We start from the raw sequence: 24082 nt of genomic DNA on the forward strand, positions 1-24082 counted from the left end.
TGGATGCTGCCTCATACCTACAGCGGCAATCAGACAAAGAGGTGAGACAGAATTTCTCCCTGTGAATGTTGGTAACAAAAACACACTTTGCTGAAGGCTGACTTCAAAGTAGGCAGGAATAAAAATGTGGGGAAACACCCTGAGTGTTGATAATGTGTTCCTAAGAACGCCTCAGGATCACTGCTGTCCCAAAATCCCGACCCATTGCCGAAGCCACATTTCTGGCAGCTCCCAGCCAGTTTCTGCTGATTACATTTGTTAAATCAAGTTTGGTCTTGTTTCTTGCTTGTGTGCATTTTCTTTCATTTCAGAATTTTATCTACACTCACTTTGTCAGCAGCAGCACACAAGAGAAAATAAGAGACAATGAGAAAGAAACAAGACTGACTGAAGGGCTGGTTAGTTTGGCAGGAACAGTGGTGCTGAAAAAAAACAACCCTTCTTTTTCTTCTTTTCTGTTGCTTGTCTCAGTCCAGAGGAAATAGCAAAATGGCCCAAAATTCCTCCTGCGTGTCGAGGGAGGAAATGTTTAGCCAGGGTTATGGCTGCTTTCAGGAGATTTTTCAACAGATTATAAAACATAGTTTCACTTCCTCTTCTCACAAGAACCACGTTAATGTTTTATCAGCCATATCTAAATAATGAATGTAACTTTTGCGTTCTTTTTTTGTTTCTCCATTTGAGTTTTTCATTTGGCTAATTTAATTAAACATGTATGTATACATCCATGTATGATACATGCATCAAACTACCAGAAAAAAACAGAACACTATACAAACTTTGAAGACGCCACACCCTCCGCCCTTCTTTCACAAGCCAGCTCCAAAAAGAAATAAATCTTTGCACTGATTAGTCAGAGGGTGGAAAACAAACTTAATCAGTTATATTGATCTGATGACAGCATCACACAGTTAACCAGAGTTCTTACTGGCTGTAGCCAGATTGTGTCTGTGATTTCACCCAAAAGCCTGAAAGCAATGTTCTGTTTAAATGTGTGATGGGGAGACTGGAAGCAGAGTGTCAAACTGCAAAAAGGACAAAGATACTTAAACTTTGTCACATACAAGCAAGGATACACCACTCGGCATAACATTATGACCACCTGCCTAATATTGTGTTGCTCCTGCTTTTGGTGCCCAAACAGCAACAAACAGTGATGCACTGTGTATTTTCTTGCCTTTCTATCAGAACCAGCATTACCTTCTTAGGCGATTTGAGTTACAGTAGCTCGTCTGTTGGATCGGACCACAGGGGCCAACTTTGCTCCATGACCCTGTCACTGGTTCACCACTCTTCCTTTCTTAGACCACTTTGGATACTGACTACTACAGACCATGAACACCCTACAAGAGCTCCCTCCATTCCACCACATCCTAAAGGTCCTCTATTGGATTGAGATCATGTTCAAGAAACCCGAGCTAAGTGACATGGATAATCTTGAATTATCCAATTTTTTTGAGACTGGATGAGTTATAGCCTCAGTTTCCTGTTCTTGGCTGAGAAGTGTAGCCAGTGTGGTCGTCTGCTGCAATAGCTCATCTGCTGCAAGGTTTAATGTTTTGTACAATCACAGATGCTCTTCTGCAGACCTTGGTTGTAATGAGTGGTTATTTGAATTACTGTTCCCTTCCTATCAGCTCAAAGCCATCTATCCTCTGACACCAACAAGGTATTTTGACACAGGAAACTGCCAATAACTGGATCTTTTTTTTCAGACCGTTCTCTGTAAACCCTAGAGATATTTGTGTGGGGCAATCCCCGTAGATCAGCAGTTTATGAAATACTCAGACCAGTCTGTCTGCCGCCAACCATGTGGCAGAGCCGTGTCAGACTAAACAAAATCGCCTTTCTTCCACCAATTTGTTGCTCAGTTTGAACTTCAGTGGTTTTTTTGACCATGTCTACATGGCTAAGTACACTGGGTGGCTGCCATGTGACTGGCTGATTATATATTTGTGTGATCGAGCAGTGGAATAGGTGTACCCAATAAAGTTTGTGGTGAGTGTAGTGTGACCTGTGAGCCAAGAAAAAAAAAACAAAAAAAACTTGTGCCTGTGACTGATTATGGAGATATATTGTATATCTCTAAGTAGCTGGGTAAAATAAGAAATGAAACATCTTATAGAAGTCCAGCTACTTTCTTTTCAAGATCCTTAGTCTACCATGACCTGGATGACCGAGAACCTACACAGATGGTAAATGGCCGGTATTTGTATAGCGTTTTACTTAGTCCCTAAGGACCCCAAAGCGCTTTATACTACATTCAGTCATCCACCCATTCACACACTGGTGATGGCAAGCTACATTGCAGCCACAGCTGCCCTGGGGCGCACTGACAGAGGCGAGGCTGCTGGACACTGGCGCCACCGGGCCCTCTGACCACCACCAGTAGGCAACGGGTGAAGTGTCTTGCCCAAGGACACAACGACCAAGACTGTCTGAGCTGGGGCTCGAACCGGCAACCTTCTGATTACAAGACGAACTGCCAAGTCTTGAGCCATGATCGCCTATGCAGATTGCATATGCATGCCATGTATCTCTGCATTTTAATGCAAACTGTCTGATTCAGTAGGGCATGGTCAGCAGGCCACTGGTGTGAAAGTCTCTGAGCAACCATCAGAAACAGACTCCATGAGGGTGGCCGCAGGACCCAACATCCTTTAGTGGGCCCCATGCTCACTGCCCAGCACTCTAGAGCCTGTTTGAGACCCTACACCACCACAATCTTCATAAGGATTCGCTGAAGAGAATGGATGGATGGATGATATGTTGTTGTGATATAGTCCAGATTACGGTTATTAGTGCTTGTTCAAAACTAATCAATGATGCCATCAACCAAAACGGCATCAGTGTTTGTTGGTGAAGACAAAGCAGAGAGAGGCGAAAGAGATAAGAGAACAGCTGAAAAACTGCATGTGTTGTGAGTTTTTTTTTTATGACGCAGTAAGCACAAAGGTCTAAGGTTCAATGATCAAAACACTGCAGAAAGCCACAGTGCACAAAAACAAGCACAGAAGCATAACATGTAAATCTATTTCCCAGATTTAAATGGTTTAAGGACACCAGAGCATACAGTAACATGCACCAATCCTCTTACTAAACACACACACACACACACGGTCCAGTAAAACTAATCTTACTAATCACACGGTTCGACTGTTGAAACAGAACAAAGTTCACATTGTCAACAGCAGTGCTGTTTCTCCCAATCAAAGTGAGTCGGGAACAGAGAAACACAGGAAGCAAACACACTAAAAAGAAGAAACACAGAACTGGACTTCAGTGCTCATTTTCTCACTGTGGAAATAAAAACATGAGATTTATTTTTCCTGCATAACCTCAGCGGCGTCAGTGGCAACTGACTGATTTCTTTAAAGGACAGCTTAACATCAGGAAGGACAAAACTCATTAATATCTGGAGAACATCTGTAGGTCATTTCCACCTAAAGGCCTTCAAACCTGCATTTCTGGGGCCTAAAAACCGTAAGTAGATTTGGTCGTAGTGTTAATGATAACTGTGAGTGTGATTCATGTTTTGTATAGGTGTTTCTGCTTTATCTGTACTGACTGTAAACGTTCATATGGACAAAATGAGCACATGGTTTCATGGCCAAAGTGTGAAGCAGTCACAAATGTGCAAGCTATTTGTCCGTGGACATGAACTGTCTGGTTCTTTTATGTCAACAAGGTTATGAAACATTGCAAAGTACTTTAAGTGGAAGTACATTTCGTGCTTGCATCGTGTATGTTTTCAACACTTCTCTGAGGGGACACGTCACCCAGGCAACCAAGAAAATTGAGCTTTTGAAAAAAAAAAGGTGGTGAAACTGCCGTGAACTTTTGTATTTTAATCTAAACAACGACCGAGATCGAGCAGTCTTGCTCCTAATACAGAGCTTTTGGGAACATGCCACTTAGAGCGCATCTGGAAAGTACTCATAGCACCTCACATGACCACATTTTGTCATGTTACAGCCTTCTTCCAAAACAGATTTATTTTTAATTTCACCCCATAGTGAGAAAGTGGAAAAAAAATAGCTTTAAACTGCAATTTCGTTAAAAAAACAACAACTTTATAACGTGTACATAAGCTGTCGCAGCCTTCCCTCAATACTTTCTTAAAAAAAAGTAACAACTCTGCACTGTGAATATTTTCCAAATGCACTGTGTGTACATGGACACAAGTGAATCCATAAAAGCACGTGTTCATGTGAATGAGGGAAAACACGTGCGAAGGAACTCGAACAATAGATTACATGTTACGATTATAATTTCATAACCTGCACTGAGACCGACAAGGCCACTTGAAAGGGATGAAAACTATGATTCAAGTCTCAGCAAGGTTCAATTCTTACTCAGCTGAACCTGCAGGGAATTATTATTTTAAATAAATATCATTCTAAACTTTGTATCAAAACCAGGGTTTGAAACACAAAATATATAAATGTCATGACTGGAAAGGATTATCCATAATTTAGACTATAGAGGCGTTAACACCAAGCATGGAAGCAACATTGCTGCAAGTCTGGAGTGTTGTATTGTCACAGTTTATACACTTCTAATCATATAGAAATACACATTTAAGCAATCACCCATCTGTATAGTGTCCAGATCTCCATTCCTGGATCAGTGCAGCCTGCAGCTGTGCAATGGCCATTGATTGTGGCTGCCTCTGATGAGCACACAGCATGTCCTAGGCAAGTTCAAAAGGAAACATATCAGGACTAAATGCTGATCCCTGATATGTTCCTTTTTGTTGTGTTGTAGTTTTTAACCATACGGCACAATGACAATACAGTTTATTCTGAATCTGATCCAAAGGGACAGCTACTCTGGTTGTGTATGTTCTGAGATCATGGGTTTGAGAATGTATACAAGTTTATTTACTTTCAATAAAGAGATGATCAATTCCACCCTTGACTAAAACCAATCAACCAGAACCAAAAACTACACACAGAATGGTTGTACTGAGAAATTGATGTAAAAGAAATCTGGAAAACATGTTTCTTATTTGATGTCTGGTGTTTATTCCAGCCTTTGACTGCCATACACACCCTTGGCAACTAAAAATAGTCTGCTTTTATTAACCCTTTAAGGCCTGAACCATGAAATAATTGCCAGGCAATTGTAATTTTGAAAATAAAGTTCTATTTTCAATTCAATTTTATTTGAATTATCCATCCATCCATCTTCATCCGCTTTATCCGAGGCCGGGTCGCGGGGGCAGCAGCCTAAGCAGAGAAGCCCAGACCTCCCTCTCCCCAGCCACCTCCTCCAGCTTATCCGGGGGAATACCAAGGCGTTCCCAGGCCAGCCGAGAGATATAATCTCTCCAGCGTGTCCTGGGTCTGCCCCGGGGCCTCCTCCCGGTGGGACATGCCCAGAACACCTCACCCAGGAGGCGCCCAGGAGGCATCCTTGTCAGATGCCCGAACCACCTCAACTGGCTCCTTTCGATTCCTCTCCGTGAATCAGTCACCCGCTTTCACACCTTGGCGCATGTGATTAGAGGATCACCAGGGGGTCCTTTGTCCCTCATTGGGGGGATACTCCCACTGGGTTTAAATCTGGGACTCTCGGCCATTTGACCTTAGAACTGAAGCAGCTTCTCGGATGAGAGGTGAAACGTCTTCAAGCAACTTAAAGAAGTCCAGACGCTTTTCTTTGCAAACTCCTTTGACTACGATGACCTGGATGACTGAGAACCTTCACAGACACTCTCCGTGAATCGCTATCTTATCGTGGTGGAGGGGTTTGTGTGTCCCAGGGATCCCATGGGCTATGTTGTCTGGGGGCTTTTGCCCCCTGGTAGGGTCTCCCATGGCAAATTGGTCCTGGGTGAGGGACCAGACAAAGAGCGATTCAGAAGACCCTTATGAAGAAAACATCGAGGGAACAGTTTACCCTGCCCGGGATAGGGTTACCGGGCCCCGCCCTGGAGCCAGGCCCGGGGAGGGTGCCCGAGGGCGAGCGTCTGGTGGCCGGGCCTTAGTCCATGGGGCCCGGCCGGGCACAGCCCGAAGAGGAGACATGGGCCCATCCTCCCGCAGGCCCACCACCCGCAGGAGGCGCCATAGGGGTCGGGTGCATTGTGTGCTGGGCGGCAGCCAGGAGCAGAGGCCCTGGCGGACTGATCCCCGGCTGCCAAGACTGGCAATAGGGACATGGAATGTATTTGAATTATATTTTCTTTATATTGCAAGGTAGACCCTACAATAACAAAACAAAGAAAACCCCAAAAATCACATAATCCGCTATGAGCAAGCACTTTGGCGACAGTGGGAAGGAAAAACTCCCTTTTAACAGGAAGAAACCTCCAGCAGAACCAGGCTCAAGGAGAGGCGAGGTGCGGGGGGGTTAAGTTGGTACTTGCTAGTGTACGTTTCTTGTACAGTAAATGCTACTACAAAAGCAGCTGCAGACCAAAGATATTTTGGGCTTTCACTGAAAGAAAAGAAATCACCACTACTGTTACTCATTTGTTATTTAACCTAAAACTTACCTGTCGTTGTCCCACACACTAAAGTACTCACGTTGATGTGTTCTGTGATCATATCGCCACAGCAGACCTGACGTTCTCCCCGTTTCTGTGTTGCTTCTCAGGACTAACATGGCTGTGCTGACTTCCCCCTGGGCTGATCTGGCTCTGTTCCTGCAGGGGAGCATCACAATGTCAAACAGTGATGCAGGCAGCTTTTTTCCAGTGTGGCTGTTTGGACTGATGCTCTTCCTGTCTGTCTCTCTCCTGCTGCTAGCACTGATCATCCTCCTCAGTTGGAAACTCAGACAGGGTGGGTATTTCTCATACTCACTCATAGTATTATTTGAACAGCATATTACAACTCATGTGGCCCACAGGTAAACAACAAAGAACCCAAACTAAACTACACTCTGACAATTAGTTACACTGGCCTGGTTTTTGTGGAGGTGTAGTGAGAGAGGACTGCCACAGGCTTTAGAGTACTCAACACATGAAAAACCTGGAAACATGCCTTTTCCTTCATCTTTACGTGTGTGCTCAGGTAACAGGTGCTGCTTTTGCCGGCTAAATCTGACCCCTTTGTTCTTTTTGCGGCCATAAAACACAGACATGTGCACACATCCTGTTATGATCATGGCTGCGCTTTCACCATCTGCTCCGGTTCAAAGTGGATATATTAATAAAAAAGATTATTCATGTGTAGAAAAATCAATCATGGGGAACTCCAGCTGCTTTTTGAGAAAATCTGATTCTATTGTGACCTGTTTTTAAAAGATTTACAACCATGGTGGGAATGACTGCTGGGCGTGATTGGGCATCAAAGCAAGAAAGTGTGCAATTTTTAGTGATTTTACATTGTCTGCTGTTTATTCGGATGCTAATTATAATCATTTACAGGTAATCAAACACATACTGTTTGTCAGTGGTGCTCAAATTACACAAAGCTTCTATTTATGTTGGTGAGAAACAAATCTGGGTCTGTGTTCTAGATGACAAATCACAACAGTAGAAAGAGTTTTACAGACATTTTACTATTTGATGAAAAATATTAGCTCATTTTGAATTTCATGGCAGTAATGTGTGTCAAAGTTGGGGAAAGTGCAACAAAGGCTGGAAAAGTAAAAGAAACAGCCGGAGGAACATTTTGCGACTAATTAGGTTAATTGCCATCACTGTGTTAAAAACAGACATGATTCGGGCATGGAAACTACTTCATGGGCTCAGGAACACTTCCGGTAATCACTGTCTGTGACTACTGTGCCATCCACAAATGCAGGTTAAAGCAAAGACGAAGCCATATGTGAACATAAACGCTGGACTGAGACAGAGAGGAAAAACTGTTCTGTGCTCAATCAAAGTTTGAAATTCTTTTTGGAAAACATGGACACTGCATAAAGAGGTGAACTGTTGAGTGCTGAATTGTTATCAGCACACAGTTCAAAAGCCTGCATCTGAAATGGTATGGGGGTGAATTAGTGCCAATGGAACTGGCAGGTCACACAAGGTACCAGCAATGCTAAAAGAGAAAAACAAAAAAAAGGAAAGTGGCAGTGAGCGTCAGTTTCCTGGGTGAAAATGCCTTGTTGATGTTACAGAAGACTGGTCAGACTGCTTCAAGCAACATAAACTCAAATAGCCACTGGTTACAACCAAGGTATGCAGAAGAGCATCTCTGAACACACGGCACATCACACTTTAAAGCAGGTGGGCTCCAGCAGCAGAAGACCACACTGGTGGCCAATCCAGTCAAATAAAAACAGGAAACTGAGGCTATAATTTGCCTGGGCTCAACAAAAATTAATAATAATGGAAAATCATTTGTTCATGAGTCACTCAACATCTTGATGTTAGTGTCAGAATCTGGCATAAACAACATAAAAGCATAAAGCCATCCAGCCCCCTAATGATGTAGGGGATATTTTTGTGGCACAGTTTGGGCCTCTTAACACCAACTGAGCATTTTTTTAAGCAGAGCCTACTATACTTGAGTACTTGCCCTGCTGGTGCCGAAGCTGAACGTCCTTAAAACAAAAGAACTAGTAGTAGAGGCGCAGAGAGCTCCACTCCCCTCTCATTATAAATGGAGAACAGGTGGAATATGTCTCCACCTTCAGGTTTCTGGGCACCCACATCTCCACTGATCTCACCTGGACCCACAACACCAATGTTCTAGTAGGGAAGGGCCAACAGCTGCTGCACTTCCTCCATGTCCTTAGAAAGAACAACCTGGACCACAAGCTGCTGCCGGCCTTCTACCTCGCTTGAATGGAGAGCGTGCCCTCCTATCCTGCCTGGGTGTTTGGTACGCAGGGTTGATAACTGAGGGGAAAAAAAGGCTGCGCAGAGGGTAATTTAACACTGCCCAAAAAATCATCTACTACCCTCTGCCACCCCTGGAGGCTATCCCTAAATCCTCCTGTCTCAGGACAACTAGGGCCATCACAGGTGACCATTTGCACCCCACCCACCACCCGTTTGCCCCGCTGCCCTCTGGTCGGTGCCTCGGGTCAATCAGGTCCCACACCTCCAGACTCACTAACAGCTTCTTTCCCTCGGCCATTCAGACTGTTAACAAACACCATCGCCCCACGCAGAACTGAAATGACAAGCCTGTGGCACCAAGATTTAAACTGATGAAAATAGATGTCTAAATTAATTCAAAGTGTAATATATAAAACTTATACATATACTATATTTTATATATGTATATGTATATATATATATATATATGTATATGTATATATATATATATATATATATATATATATATATAACAAAATTAAACTTTAATCTAGTTACAATAGTAGATGTTAAAAAGACTAAAATATTACACATGGAGCTCATAATATTCCAGTTTTCTTCCGTTTTTAGTCTTCATCTCTACTCTTTCATCCACAGCTGACGCTGATCTGTTGACACTAGCGCAGGACAGAAGCTCCATCAGCGCCACCCACAGGCATGTGCACAGAGGACGGCACAGAAGAAATGCTGGATCTCATTTCTGCACCTGACAGTCATGAACAGACACATTTTAACACAAATGAAGGAACACACTCTGTATATGACATGTGCTCTCTCCTGAGGGGCCATATCATGCTGGACATTGAAGAGTGTAAGGAAATAATAAGCTAACAACCCATGAACACCAACGTCGTCTGCCTCACCCGACTGACATGAATTGAAAAGCATAATTTACACATGGATTTAACTTTTAGGTATTATGTCTAATAAATATGCTGCACACATTTTCAATCACACTTCCAAGGAAATGAATGAGGAAATGAAGCGAGTATAACAATCCTTTATTTAAACAGTGTTACACAGGGGGGGAGGAGTGGCTGTGTGGGGGGAGATACAAGACATTTAAGCTGCTAGACAGAAAAACCCTACTGGTGATCACTGGTTAGCTAACAGAGAGCAATGAGGCAGCTGGTAGGTTTTCCAAAATGAGTTTCTTTAAGGTTTCCATTGTATGTGTGAGTTTTATTTTATTAATAAAATATAAAAACTGTGCTGGTTTCCCGTTTCTCCAGAGTGTGAAACAAAGCCTGAGATTTAAGTGTTCAGAGGATCCTCCAATTATAATCTGCTATAACACCATGTGGATTTAACGCTCTCTGATGTGGATTCACAGGCGTAGAGGTTGGTAAAACTTTTCTTGGTGTAACCTAGCGTAACATGACGCATTTGGGAAAATCCGATTCCGCAGCCTCAAAGCTCATGTGATTGGTTAAGAGAGCCCAGAAGAACCCGGAAAAGCGGTTAAAGCTGGGGCTAAACGTACAAAAAGGAAAACAGTGGCAGAAATTTTCATTTGTAGTGGTTTTCAAAAAAAACAACGACACTGCAACAATTTTACAAATATGCAAGATGGAGGGGGAACAAGAAATCCCACCTTTAAACAACTAGATTACAGAGAAAATACGAGAAATTATGAAAAAGAAAAATCTACAAATGTGGTCACTGTGATATTACCAAAGGCTTTTTTTCTGTTTGTTTGTTTTTTTGGAACATCAAAAGCTTCCAAAGCTGCCTAGTGTTGCACGGTTTACATTTTTATAAAGAAAAAAAATGCTTTTCTGCTGCTTTGTCTCTTTACAAGAGGGTTCGAGGTTAAAGCTTCCCCCTCGTGGAATGTCATTTAACTGCATAGTAGAGCTCAGACCTGCGTTTCCCGATTTTAAAAAAGCTTCAGCTCTCAGTCTGATGAGCACGCTTAACTACAAAAGTTTTAAAATGGGTCAAATTGGGCAGTGATTACTCATCAAGTTAAAAAGCTGATTAGCAGTTTTTTCTTCCTTTTTTATTTCTAAAAATGAAATAAAATATCCTTTTGTCTCCCATTTAAAACACGTCCAGTCAAAGATTGGAGACGTAGATTAATCCAGACCAGTCTAAGGTGGAATGTTTGTAATAATAAATCAGTGGCACTTCTTCACTTAAAATCAGCTAAATTTCAGGAGAACATGACTTTGCCTTTTTGCTGCTTATGCTAAAAATCTGTGTCAAAGTAAATGCACTAGACCAAGCACCTAGCACATTTAATGCCCCCAATATTTACACAAAGCTACAATTTAGTTCACTTTCTTTTTTTGTTTTTTTGCAGAGTAAAAGGACAGAAAATGAATAAAACATAATGAGTTTCCATTTCGGGGGTTTCAAGAGCACTTCAAACCCGCTGATACACTTCCCTTTAAGCTGCATTTTGGCTGGTGCGTTGTAACTTTTTTTTTTTTTGCCTCAGTTTGAAGTGTGGTGACAGATTCAGAGCGTTGCGTTTTTTTGTGGTGAACAAGGTGGAAATCGGCTGAATGAAATGTAACCAAAAAAACCAAAAAAACATGCAGAGAAACGTTTAGCTGTAGTGAAACAGTTACAAAGCAGCCCGACGCGCTGTATGAGCAGAGATAGTCCACACGCTCTCAAACCAATCGACGTGGTAGCGTCCTACCTAGACTCACTCGAGACTCCTGGAAGATAAAACTGCGTGAAGACATGCTGAATTTAATCCCATGTTCTATCATATCAAGCAGGTATGAAAAGAAGCCGGCGATGAACTGAGCTGAACTACGGCGCCAAACGGGCTCCTTGGCAGAGTTAGCAGACTGCATTAATTTGAGTCTGAGCTGCTTTCAAGTCGTTCTCATTTTGGTACCTGTGCTAGTTGGAGCACAAAACTCATTCTGAATAATTTAAATAGCAGTATTAATTTTGCATTATGCATTAAGCCTTCAGAATATTAAAATACTTCACTGTGGGATGCAAGAAAACATGCATTATTATTCAAATTCTGTTTATTCCCTGGTACTTATCGGGCACTCTCCCAATTATCCTTCACTTTATAGCTCCGGTCTCCCAATCCAAAGTCAGTTTATGTCTCCCTCGCTCCCCCTCAGGCCCAGCGGGAATGGTTAGTGTCGTACAGTGGACGAGCCCGGGGAGTGAAAAGCTGCTCCCATTGATAACCTTCATTTTTACTGTGCAGAAGTTGTCATTTTCAGTTCAAATCCACCTTCAGTTTAGCTTAAAAAAAATGTAAAACTGTAAAATTGATGGAATTTATTCCACCTACATTTTCGAACTACTACTGAAGCTCGCCGACCCTATTTAAAATGTTCAAAACCAGTCTCTTCTTCCAGTTTAGCAAAAAAAGTGAATTGAACTGAAAATGGACTCGGCTGCTAGTCACACACAAGGAATGTGGATGAATAATAACTATACAGGAAAAAAAATGAAATAACAGAACCAAAAGACCTGGATGACTCTCCTGCAGATGTTAAAGTTACAGCTCCCGCTCTTCTCTAATGATCAGGAAGTAGAAGTGATAATGTGAGGTGCAACATTTCTACCATTCACCTGTGAATATGTGGGAGTGAGTGTGTTATACTAATTAGAAAAAAGACCAAGTTGTGACACCCTGTTTCCTTCATGCTCCTTATAAACTATTATATTACTCTCCATTTACATCACCATGAAGCAAGAGGGGGAGCTGTAATTTAACAAGTTACCTTTCTGTGCCAATGCACCGGAACCCAAGTACAGGTGCATAACCTCACTGTTATGATAAAAAGCTTTCTCTACTTCAGCATCTCAGCCTGCTGTTTTTGTAAGAAACTTTAGCTGAAGGTCATCGGTACTGGTACAAAATGATCAATGCAAGGATACAGTTTCATCCAGATTGGTTATCAGTGCATCCCTAGTTTCATCTTTGTGATAGAAGACAGACATGCTATCATCTGTTTATAAAACAGTTACAGAAAAAGCACAACTAAAAAAAAAAAAGCTACAATTGTTAAGCTAACAAAGTGGTTCTTTTTGTTCCCTCAGAAACAATGAGAGAATTTTTTTTCTTTTTCTTGGTTTTGCAGAGAGGGATTTAGATCGCACCACAGACAATAAGAAAGGAAGAGAGTGGCAACTTCGGTCCATTTGTCAAACCCTTCTCTCCCTGTTCTTTAAGCTCCTCTTCTTCTCCTCCTCCTCTCCCGTCAGTCAAGGCCGATCGTCGTAGGGTGATGAAGGTCGTTCGACAGAGAAAAAACAGTCACGACGGGCCCTTCAGCTCTGGGAAAAAGAGAGGGGGAGGGGGTGGGGGAGTAATCAGCCTGGGGCACGGCGATGATGAAACGACACTGGTTTCCTAATCAAAATGTTCTCCTTGTACTCCTTCCAAAATCTAATGCCTCTTTCCCCTTTTTCTCTTTTCAACTGTTGCAGCATGTGTGATGGCAGCTGGTTTCTTTAGCAGCTTCTCCATATGCACTGCTAAATAAACCTTTTCTCATCAAATATAAAAAGATTAATAATAATAATAATGATGATGATAAGCTACTATTTTTATCATTACCTGAGTTCAGTCAATCCTCCTCAGCCAGCTCAGTTTCTTTATGAACCACCACTCTGGTAACAGACATGTCAGGATGTTGCTCTTTGGCCTCCTTAATGGCCTGGGCCAGTGCCTGCAGTACCAAGGGGCAACCACACGGTGGCAGCACCGAGCACAGCAGGCAGTGGAGGGGGAAGGAGGGGGGGAAATGGTGGAGTTAAATGAAAAATAAAAGAAGAAGCAAACAGAAAAAGACATATGTGCTGGATTTACAGTCAGAGTGCCATTTTACTTCTTCAGATCAAGTAAAATGCATTTAGAAGAAGAATTCACTCAAATAAAAACCATCTCAGTGATATCCAAATCTGTTGCTTTTGTGTAAATCCAGCGAATTAAACCAGACAGGCAACTTAAACAAAAGGAGGAGCATGCAAAGAGACGAAAGAGACATTTACTGTCCCAAACATTTCAGGGCTACATGCAGTTTGACATGAATTCCCCATGTTCACTCATGAAGCTATTCACATAGGTGAAAAGATCTCACATGGAGTTTTCCATGTTATCTACTGGAGACTGTGGCAACCTGCTAGCAACCACTCTCAACAAATGGTGCGCTGCCTGTATCGCTACACCCCTAATATGGACAATGAGACTTTTGGTATTGCTTTTTAAGTATCTGAATCTGGCAAACAGTGTACAAAAAATTGCCAACCTCAGGGCCATGTATAATTAAGAGATGGCTCAACTTAAGGCTGGCAGAATGGATCAATTACTTTTGCTGGGGTCTTTATGAAGCAAGTTTAAAGCATTAAAAAAAGATCAATATCTATACATCTGGACTGGACTAACTGAGATGTGATCTCCTCTGTGCGGCGTGTATTTTACTGTGTACTCTGATTGTCACTGAGGAAATGTGACAATCACAGAAAAACATAGTATGTAAAATTAATCATTGCAGGAGGAAAAATTAAAAAAAGCAGTATGCCAACATTTTATACATCAAAAGATATGGTGAAGAAGGCACAGGAGAGGATGGGTGGATCTGATGGCTTGTGTCAAATAAGTGATTCAAAAATAAAACGTAGCATTAAGACTGCAAGCAACATGACTGACATGTCCTAGAAATCCATCTATTCCTTAAATCTTCTAAATGAGAGAAAATTATTTCCTTATGATTCAATTTGCAGAACAAGGATCTTAAATCAAAAGGTGCCAAGTTTGGACTTGGATGTGGTTTATTTATCTAAGATGACTCTTTAGAGACTTTCCCACCATCCACGTTTGGTGGGAAGAAAAGACCCCATGAGCCAAGTTGTTGGAACACGAGGCAAAGCAGAGGGGAAAGGCTATGTCACTGAAAACCGACCTGGTCATGGTCGATGTCACAGTCTCCAGTAATGACGATGCGTTTTTCAATCCTCGTCTCTGATAGACCGCCCTTTAGCGTCTGCAACAAAAGATCATCACATTTCAAACTGGGCAGTTTGGAAATGGCTGCAGTACAGTATTTAAATTAACATAGGGGACATAATTTCATTATGTTATGTCACAATGACAAAGGCTCAACAGAAATGAACATGTGTGTGTGTGTTTTGGGGTGTGCGTCTGTTCGTACCTTGGTAATATGTGTGGTTGTTGTAGTACACAAAGATTCAGAGGTGATTGTCTGAGCAGTCATCAACACTCCAGGCTCACCATCACCATTACCATCCAACTGAGAGAGACACAAAGAGATCATTAGCTGATGTTTAAAATAAATAAATAAATAAAACTCGTTTCCTGTAGGAGCAGGAATGAAAAGATGGCGTCATGCACTGTAGCTAGAAAGGAAGCACTTTGGAACATGGAGTATGCTGACGTAGCAACGATCGGTCTAAATATTTCACACAAACAATATGAACCACGGATGCTGACACACATGCGGAAAAACTAAACAAGCTTCTCCGTTTTTTTTTTCTCTCGTGTTTGCACCTGCGCCGCCTCGTATGTGATGGTCTTGGTTTCCGTATGTACGATGGGCACTTCTTTAGTGGCTATCTCGGTTTTCTGGGCTGCAAACGTGTCTGATATAGTCACCATTTCTGTCTTTACCACAGGCGGCTGGGGAGGGAGCAGAGAGAGGAGTGAGGAGGGGGGGAGGGAAGAGAGTTAATATATTAAACCTGAGGCAGACATGGGGAAAAAAAAAGAAGACATTTTTATCTATGCAGTTGACAAATCTGTCTTCAAAATCAGCTTCTATCAGCATCATTTTGAAAATATTTTTGTGCAGGAAACACCAGTACATGTAGATGTAAACAGCACATGTGAGCCATTGCAGCAAAACTCATGCACAGAAGCAAGAGCTCCAAAAGCCATGCAGACAAAACCATGAGAAACACAAGTAAGACAACATCTGGTCAATGCAATGTAATAAGAGCTACAGCAGAAGGACAACTATGGAGATATCTTTGGTGTCCACATGCAACCTAACACTGTACCAACGTGCATAAAACATGAGCCAATAAGACAAGCGGGACTCAAACAGCTACTGTAATGTAAACAAGGTGCAAAGATGAGTGGTTGGCAATGATGATTTCCACAACAGTGTCACTGTGATGACCACAACACGCCAATTAAACAGAAAGAGGAGCATCACTGCCAAACACATGGAGGATACGCACATATCAAAATGCAGCATGCAAAGCAAAAAGATAAAGAAAACAAAACAAAAATACACCTAACAGCATCATGCATTTCCCACTTAGGCCCCATTTACTTCACAACACTAAAAAAAAGTAGCAACACACCACACTGCGTGGGACATGATAATGGTATAAATGGTATCTGACAACAGCAGATATGAAAGAAAGTCAAATGTATGTTTATAGTAAATTAAAATAAAGACTGAAAATATTCATGTAGGTGAATCAATATGAACACCAAAACAATGGTGGTGAATTGTAACTTTAAAGCCCTGCTCCTTGGTTTCGGGAGTTTTGAGCATACTAATAAAAAGCTTTTAGTTTCATAGGATGGAGATGAGTGTGAGGATGTACATGGGGCTTAAATATTCACACAAGCAGGAGGGAAACCGGCACTCTCAAAAGCGGGGAAGGAAAAAAGTTGGTGTTTCTATAGTTGGCAGGAGAGGGATCAAGGCCTGGGAAGCTCCGCATTCGGCCCAGTGAAGACTTTACCTCAGAGCAACAAATAACCTGTGGCAGCGGCTCTGCTTCAATCAGCGAGGGCTCTCCGTTCATTTTAGGCTCCTCCTCTTCCTCTGCATGAGCATCTATTACAGTCACACCCTCCTCAGGCAGGGTGAGGCCGTTAGGAGCTTCATCGGGCGTCACCATTGGATCATCTGTGCTCTCCTCAGTCTCACGTTCAACTTCTTTCTCTTCCTCGGCATTCGTTGTCTTCTCTGTCTCCTCTGTCTCTGTGTCGTCCTCCTTCCTGGACTCCTCTTCTTCTCGACTGGTTTCTTCTGCAGGCTGGATGACTTCAGCTGGAAGAGAAGAAGCATCTGAAGCCAACACCTGTAGCTCTGCCGTCTTATCTTCCTCTTGCTTTTCCTGCTCTTCTTCCTCTTCCTTCTCCTCAGGTATTTGTGTGTGAGAGATGGACACAGGGAGATATGGATGGTACTCTGCTTCTTCTTCACTCTCGCTCTCAGATGAAATGCTCTCTTCCTTCCTCGGCTTTGCTTCCTCAACTACCACCGCTTCCTCTTGAACTTTCACTTCCTGTTCCCTCATTTCCTGCTCCGCAGAAGGAGCAGCAGGGGGACTGGCTGCAACCGTGACAAGTCCAGGTTTGGGAGCTCTGGAAATCTCTTGGACGACAACAGTTTCCTCGATTTCAACCTCGGTTGTCTACACACACACACACACACACACACACACACACACACACACACACACACACACACACACACACACAAGCACGCATGTACACCCGGTTCACAGACACACACACACACAAACGCAATGAGGTGCGCAAACACACATGCGCACACACACCACAACAACAAACGCATGGAGACAAGAAAACAAAAGAATAAAATGATCATTGAACATAAATGGGAAAAAATTAAGTTAAATGATAATAAAGTAACACCAAAACAGAAGAAGATGAAGAACTGTTGACAAAGAGACAAGAAAGGGAGGACAGATAATGAAGGGTGTAGCAGGAACAGAAAATTTAAGCTGCAAGTGGAAAATGAATGAAGGCATGAAGAAAGTAATGGATAAAAACTGTCATGAATGGAGGGTTGGAGGAATTAATAGAAGAAGGTCAGGACCACCTTTGCGGGTTCTTTGGTATCAGAGGTCGTGTTATCAGCTGTAGCTGCTTCTGTTTGGGGCACACTGACCTGCGTGACAGAGAAGTTAGCATGACATTATTAATCACACACCATCAATGTTAGCATTATTAAGATGTCTGTTATCACAGCATGTGGGAATGGGCTGCCTTTGTTATTTGTGCCCAATCCCCCTCACTTCTATTGTCTCTTATTCTGTGCCTGGTGGACTGTTTTTTCATGCACCCCCCATAAAGCATAAGGTTCCCTGAATCAGGGAAAAGAGACGGGATAAAAGAACCAAAAAGAAAAGGTAAAACAAAAAGATGAAAGATGGATTAAAGAGAATACCACATCAATAAATAAAAAAGGTTATCTTCACATACATAAAAAAGGCAAAAGCGTGGTATTGAAGTCAGCAGTGTCTTTGAGACAACCACGAAAAGACATCATAATGGACTCAGTCCTCACTTGAAAACCTCTTTTTGTGTAGTTTTAAAAGCTCCTTTAAAAAAGCCACTAACCAAGCACATTATTTGGCTGCCATTTCAGCTTTTCTTTTTACATTACGAAAGCTGCTGCTTCAATACCTGCTGCTTTTAATATATTTATTTTTAAAGCACAGATCATAAAACGGAGCAGATTAGTACATTAGCATAAAATTCACACATATTTACAATCACCAGCAAAATAAAATAGGAAAAATAAATGTAAAAAGAAAAAATCGTAAAAGCCATGCACCCATTCATAGCTGTGAGCTGGTTTAGATTAAATGCATCATAGCCATTGTGTGCCCGTTCTTTTGGGATGAATGGAGCCGTCACAAACTAATTATCGCTACCATTCATCCGGCATCTACAGCAGGCATTATGGGCATCTTAAACCCCTTTAGTTTGTAAACGCATCTGACAGGCATCCTTAGATACCTGAAGAATTACAAAGCGTCAGTTTATTCTCAAGTTAAACAGAAAGATGATTGGTTAAAGGTACAGGTGACCCTAAAATCAAAAATACATGTATTTCTTCTAGATTGTAGTTTTATCTAGCCATATCACTGTGCAGAAGGAAGCATCTACCTTGCTTTGGTTGGCAGGTGTAGTTTGGTATAAAGAAAATGGCTCATTGAGTTCACATCCAGGTGAGTAAATGTGTCATTATTACAGATGAGTTATTAATTTTGGTGTGTTGAGCAGCTCAAAACAAATGCAGTTGATCTATTATATTCAAGAGGGCAGAAATCTTCACAGCCAAGACAAAGTAAACAGCACTACATCCTAGGAAAAACATGTACATTTGATTGTGGTATTAACTTCCCGTTTAACCAACAATCCTGAGTAGTTTATGTTTTTGAATTAAAGTAAAGTGACTCCTAAATGCTTGGTAGTAGCAGAAGCACCTCAGTGGCAGAGAGGGCAGTAGACAGGGTTGCAAGAGGCCTTTGTGGTGCAGAAAAACTGCAGACAGCAGCGGAAGAAGTAGTAGCAGCTGAACTTGTAGTTTTAACAGCATCTAGTGGTGGTTCAGGAAAAATGCAGGCAGCCTTAGCAGTTGAATAAAGTCCAATGTCAGTTTGTCTACTGAAAAGAACTGACGCTATCTCCTCTGCAAGACTCTACAGCAACACACAATAAAAAGGACAGAGAGAAGACACACAGAAGCATGAACAAATGAGATAGACGATAAGATCTGATATAGGAGAAAAGCCAAAAGAAGAGAAATCATCCTCAAAAGCATACAGACGTACAAAGAAATGCTTTATGATTACATAGTAGAGGTGTAACAGTTCTAGAAGTCACTTCTTATCATAGCCACAGGAGTAGCTAAGCTAGTAGCTGCTTCCTGTGTGTATATTAGCCAAACTTCACAGTAAAGGACTTTTTAAATGACTGTTTTGGCATGTGTACCAGCAGTTTTTGCACTGCTGTTATAAGGATGTGTAAATATAGGATGGGAAATGGCTGTTGAGCAACATTCTTAGTAAAGTGTGTGAAACTGTGGATGTTAAGACCTATTCAAAGTGTATATTAGAAGATAAGATCTTATATAGGATGACCTGAGAAAAGCCAAAAGAAGAGAAAGAAGTTACTACTCTTTCATGACGTCAGCTAACGGGGATCCAAAAGCACAAACTATGCTCAAATCTGTGGATTTCAAGAATCGTTACACCACTATTACAGAGTAAACTAGAAACAGACAGAAATGAGAAAATTGGTTTTTAGTAGAACTGAAATGAAGTAGAAACCCATGTGCTGTCAAAACTCCAACGTAACATCAGTCCTGCTGGGAGGGAATGAACAGTTATTGATGTTTGGTCAGTTTTCTTCAAAGGAACACCCATAAGTTACCGTTAAGTGATGGATGAGCTATAATCAACATGCTGTGGAAACACCACCACGGCACCAAGTAAAAGAGTGCAGATTAGAAATCTGCTGCCATAAAGTTGGTACACTCCAAAAACCCATTCAAATATAAGCGATAAAAAGAAAGCAGTGGGTGTAGTGATACAGACTGAGCTCCAAAACAAAAAGAAAAAAACTTTGAATTAGAAAATAAGGTCAAAGCAGTTTTTCTTACTAAGGGGACTGCAATGTTGTGTTTCTACAGCAAAAAACACAACTGAAATCCTCTGCATAACGCTCCATCGCCTGCACCATTGTTGTAGACTAAACTATCTGCAGTTCATGTGTCTTGCAGTGACAAAAACATCCAGACAGACGTACCACTTGTTGCTGTTGCAAACGTATCGTAGCAGGAGAGGAGGTGAGCCGTTTCTCCCACTGGTTGGGCTGAGGAGGAGAGGGAGGTGGAGCTTCCATAAAGGAGCGTTTTAGCTGGCTAATGCTAGCTTGGTGTTTCAGAACCTCTTCTTGGGTCTTATCATGGTCCTAATGGGGGAGGAGGGGGGAGGAAAGGATGGGTATAAGAGGAAAGGGGGGGTAGGAGGCAGGCGGAGAGTGAATGACATGAATGTGAGTGATGAAAAATCAGAAAGATGGGGGGGGAAAAAAACATGGGATGTAAGAGATGTGAGAAGAGGAAAAGAGGAAGTAAAAGCCAGAGTAGGAGAGTTTAAAAAAGGGAGAGCAAGGTCAAGAGACAGAAAAATGATGGGTAAAGGAAGGAAGGGGGTAGTGAAGGAGATATGGGGACGGATAAAAGGAGAAAGGGATGGGGAGGGAAAAATTGTGGTCACAGGAACATTAGTCTGTCAATATGAAGGGAAACAAGATGGACGCCGTGCTTCACTGCAGCATTGTTTAAAAAGCCTTGAAATCATATACATGACTTATCACAAGGGATGCACCCACATATCAGCCAATATCAGTGATTTTGATGATCTGACTGTATTAGACTATCAGCAAATTCTCTCACATCAAATCTGTTTTGGCTACAGGTTGAAATATAGTGTAAAAAAAAAAAAAAAAAAAAAAAAAAAAAGACCTAAAACACATTTAAACAGCTAACTTATCTTTTGATAATCGCTGAATAACTAACAACCAAGCTAATTTACTGGAGTTGTTTCACAATTGGTGCATGATGGCTGATTACTTACGAATTACAGCAAGCTGCAGTGAAACAAGGCCCACCATCTTGTAAGGACTTTTCCCTTAAAACAGACCAGGAACGGCAGGCTGCAGAGCATGGAGCTGGTAGTGCTAGTCTGCCTCTCTCTTACCCTTTATTCCTATCTGACTGCTTACTTATAGAATTGAATATTCTTACTTTAGTATTAGTTTTCCTTTTTCCATTTGACTTTAATGTCATTAGTAATAGTTGTTTTGTTACACATCAGGTATCTTTTCCACCAGGTCTGCCTCCATCTGTTCCTCATCTCATTCAGACAAGCATGGAGACATTTCATGAAATTCAGATAAATTAGACAAATTTTCTTAATCTACTGAGAAGGCTGCAGGATTTAATCCAACACAGAGACACTAGAACAACATACTGAGGAGAAAAATACGTATTCAGTCTGCTCTAACCACGTTTAATGTTTCAGCTAACACAGATTAGTGTGTAGACTACTCTAGCGCAATGGATCACTATCAGCCCCATGCTTCACACACAGGTTTTGTTGTTTTAGTATGTTATCACACCACAGATCACTTGACTTTTGGCAGCCAATCACCAGAAAACAGGAAGAAAGCTCCTCGTGTGTGTTAAGGAGGCTGGATTAGTCAGGTTAGACGCAGCTGCCTGGCAATAATCAAACTTTCTGACCAATCGAGAATCCACAATACAACAAGATAAAAAAAACAGTCACAACATAGCAACCAACATGCACAGAGCATGCATTTAAGTCACCATCAGTCCTATTCACAGAGCAGCCATTGTGAACACTGTCAGGGAAATTTTCTGCAAGAGCCAATTTCTGCTGTGCTGTTGTGCAGATACAAATATGAGGTTTCGGACACAACTTCACCTAATTCCAAGGAGCATGGAGAGGAATAAAAGTCTAAAGAGGCTGATGTTGCTGTTGTGCACATACGCAAATCTTTTCAGTGTTTAGTTGGGGATTATATCCATCAGGAACACCCTTAATCTCATCTCTATCCCTCAGACAACATTGGCTACAAGCATAACCATCACCTAACGCTTGGTTAGATTAATTCAAACAGTTGAGGACTACTGACAATAAAATAACGGCTAAATGTAATGTACATACAGCCGTGTATGTAGTAAACAATCTCAGTAGTGCATTTAAAGCTCATTTTCTCATTGTGTTGTCGCAGGACTCAGTGACCAGACAAAAAAATAAATATCAGGGCCAACATTACAACAGTAAGCTGAGTGAGTGAAATAAAAATAAAACTACACTTTTCAGGGGAGGAAAAAAAAGTGACTAAAAATCAGTATTTTGTAATTATAAAAGTAAATATCATTAAATGTATTTATTTATTTAAAGTCTTTGTTCATGTGGCAAAATTTTCCAACAAACACCATAAGGACCAGATTTTTTCTTAAGACTGTGAGTTAACTATCAACACAAAGTGTTGTTTGTAATGCAATATAATTTTTAACATTCCGACTAATATTACAGTCATTTAAAAGACCAAATCTGAAACTAACAATGAGAAAATGACAGGAGAAAAACTGCACAAAACTACAACTATTGTATGAAATGTGTGAGCAGTCTCGCGGTTTCTTGTAGCTTGTTTTAGCATCCGCTGCTGACAGATAAAGAAAGCGAGCTCTCAAACTCAAGAGCTATGGAAACTACATTATCGAGCTGAAAGATGCTAAAATCTGAGTGGAATTGGGACAAATTAGGTGATGACTTGTGAGTTTTCCACATGTAGAAATGTTGACTGGATTCTTGTTTCGGTGACATTTGTGTTTTATCACAAAAACAGTGAAATTTCCAAGTTGAGCTGTTCAAAGGAGCTGCCATGTGAATTAGGACAGCTAGCACTGAAATGTTTTCAACTTTCCAAGATCAGAACTGTTGATGTTGGAACTGAGTACAGAGTTGATTAACGAACATCCACACACACAAACACATGCGGGCATGCACGCAGAGCCTGAGAGTGCGAGAGGGCAGCAGTCTTGTACAGTATAGTTGTAGATCTGATGGCATCAGAATACACAGAAACATGTAGGTCTCATTTTCAGCCATCGGACAATACCGGTACCAACCTCCAACATTAAATTACTGTGCCTCACATAAATATTGTCCCCATGCACTCTCAACGAACTCTGGAAGGCAGACATACAGCACACAATGAAAAAAATAATAATTAATTCAAAAGAAATTAATAAATGTATGGTGAAAATTCAGTGCACAAATAAAATAAAACTAACAGAATGAAAACAACAAAAAAATCTCATATAACCCAAAAAAAAAAAAAGAAGTGAGATGTTGACACCAAAAATGTCCCAAATGTCTCTGGTGAACGTTGGATGATGGGTACAAGCACAAATGTTTTCATTTTGGCATTCCTCATGAATGTGACAGTTATTGATACTCGTACCCATGGTAAACATGCAAAATCCAAAGCATTCAAAACACCAACAGATGATCACACAAACCATCAAAACCACACTGCGCTTTCAGGAAAACTCAAAAATAACGAAAAGAACCTCAGGTGCAAACCAGAAACCAGACTGAAACTATAAGCCACAGCAGAGCATCTGAAAGTGAAAACAGTTGGGTGAAAGTGCCCAGATCTAATTTTAAGAGTCAAACCCAATCTGGAATTCAAATGTAGAGCATGAGGTATAATTTTAAATTAATGCAATGTGAGTCAATAACTTTTTTTAAGGTTATAAAATTCCAGATTTGGTTCTTGTTTAAAAAAGAAATCCCAAACTACCTCCATAGATTCAAGTCAGGGCAACTTCACCCCGGGAAAAGAATAAACTCAACCAGTAAACCAACCCACACGGGCCACAGGCCAATGCACAACCAAATAACCAATAAGATGAATGAACCTGAGGGGGGCCAAGTTCACTGGATCCAGGTGAGTGCTGGTGAGGTAAAGTCGAGGAG

At 41.4% G+C, this 24082-nt stretch overlaps 1 protein-coding gene and 1 long non-coding RNA gene across 15 annotated transcripts in view; one reads left to right on the forward strand and one right to left on the reverse strand.

Annotated features, from left to right (window-relative positions):
* Positions 1-3179: 3179 nt before the first annotated feature.
* Positions 3180-12461, forward strand: LOC102080415 (uncharacterized). Its single transcript, XR_265895.4, has 3 exons — positions 3180-3483; positions 6604-6791; positions 9380-12461. It is a non-coding gene; the product is annotated as an uncharacterized LOC102080415 (long non-coding RNA).
* The window catches only part of epb41l2 (erythrocyte membrane protein band 4.1 like 2), a 51889-nt gene continuing 38821 nt past the window's right edge, over positions 11015-24082 (reverse strand). For 4 of the 14 annotated variants that reach the window (XM_025898712.1, XM_025898714.1, XM_025898715.1 and 1 more), the window contains exons 16-26: positions 24025-24060; positions 23230-23289; positions 20313-20477; positions 18989-19204; positions 17596-17664; positions 16487-17164; positions 15279-15407; positions 14923-15021; positions 14674-14754; positions 13329-13440; positions 11038-13045 (exon numbers count right to left, since the gene is read on the reverse strand). In XM_025898712.1, the coding sequence (XP_025754497.1) occupies positions 13339-13440; positions 14674-14754; positions 14923-15021; positions 15279-15407; positions 16487-17164; positions 17596-17664; positions 18989-19204; positions 20313-20477; positions 23230-23289; positions 24025-24060 (1635 nt within the window). In that variant the 3' untranslated portion in view covers positions 11038-13045; positions 13329-13338. Of the gene's footprint in view, positions 13046-13328; positions 13441-14673; positions 14755-14922; positions 15022-15278; positions 15408-16486; positions 17165-17595; positions 17665-18988; positions 19205-20312; positions 20478-23229; positions 23290-24024; positions 24061-24082 lie in introns of all 14 variants that reach the window. The other 10 variants (XM_025898719.1, XM_025898721.1, XM_025898717.1 and 7 more) reach the window with 10 other exon arrangements.

The sequence above is a fragment of the Oreochromis niloticus genome, linkage group LG15 (genome assembly GCF_001858045.2).
Source record: "Oreochromis niloticus isolate F11D_XX linkage group LG15, O_niloticus_UMD_NMBU, whole genome shotgun sequence".
Taxonomy (NCBI): Eukaryota; Metazoa; Chordata; class Actinopteri; order Cichliformes; family Cichlidae; genus Oreochromis; species Oreochromis niloticus.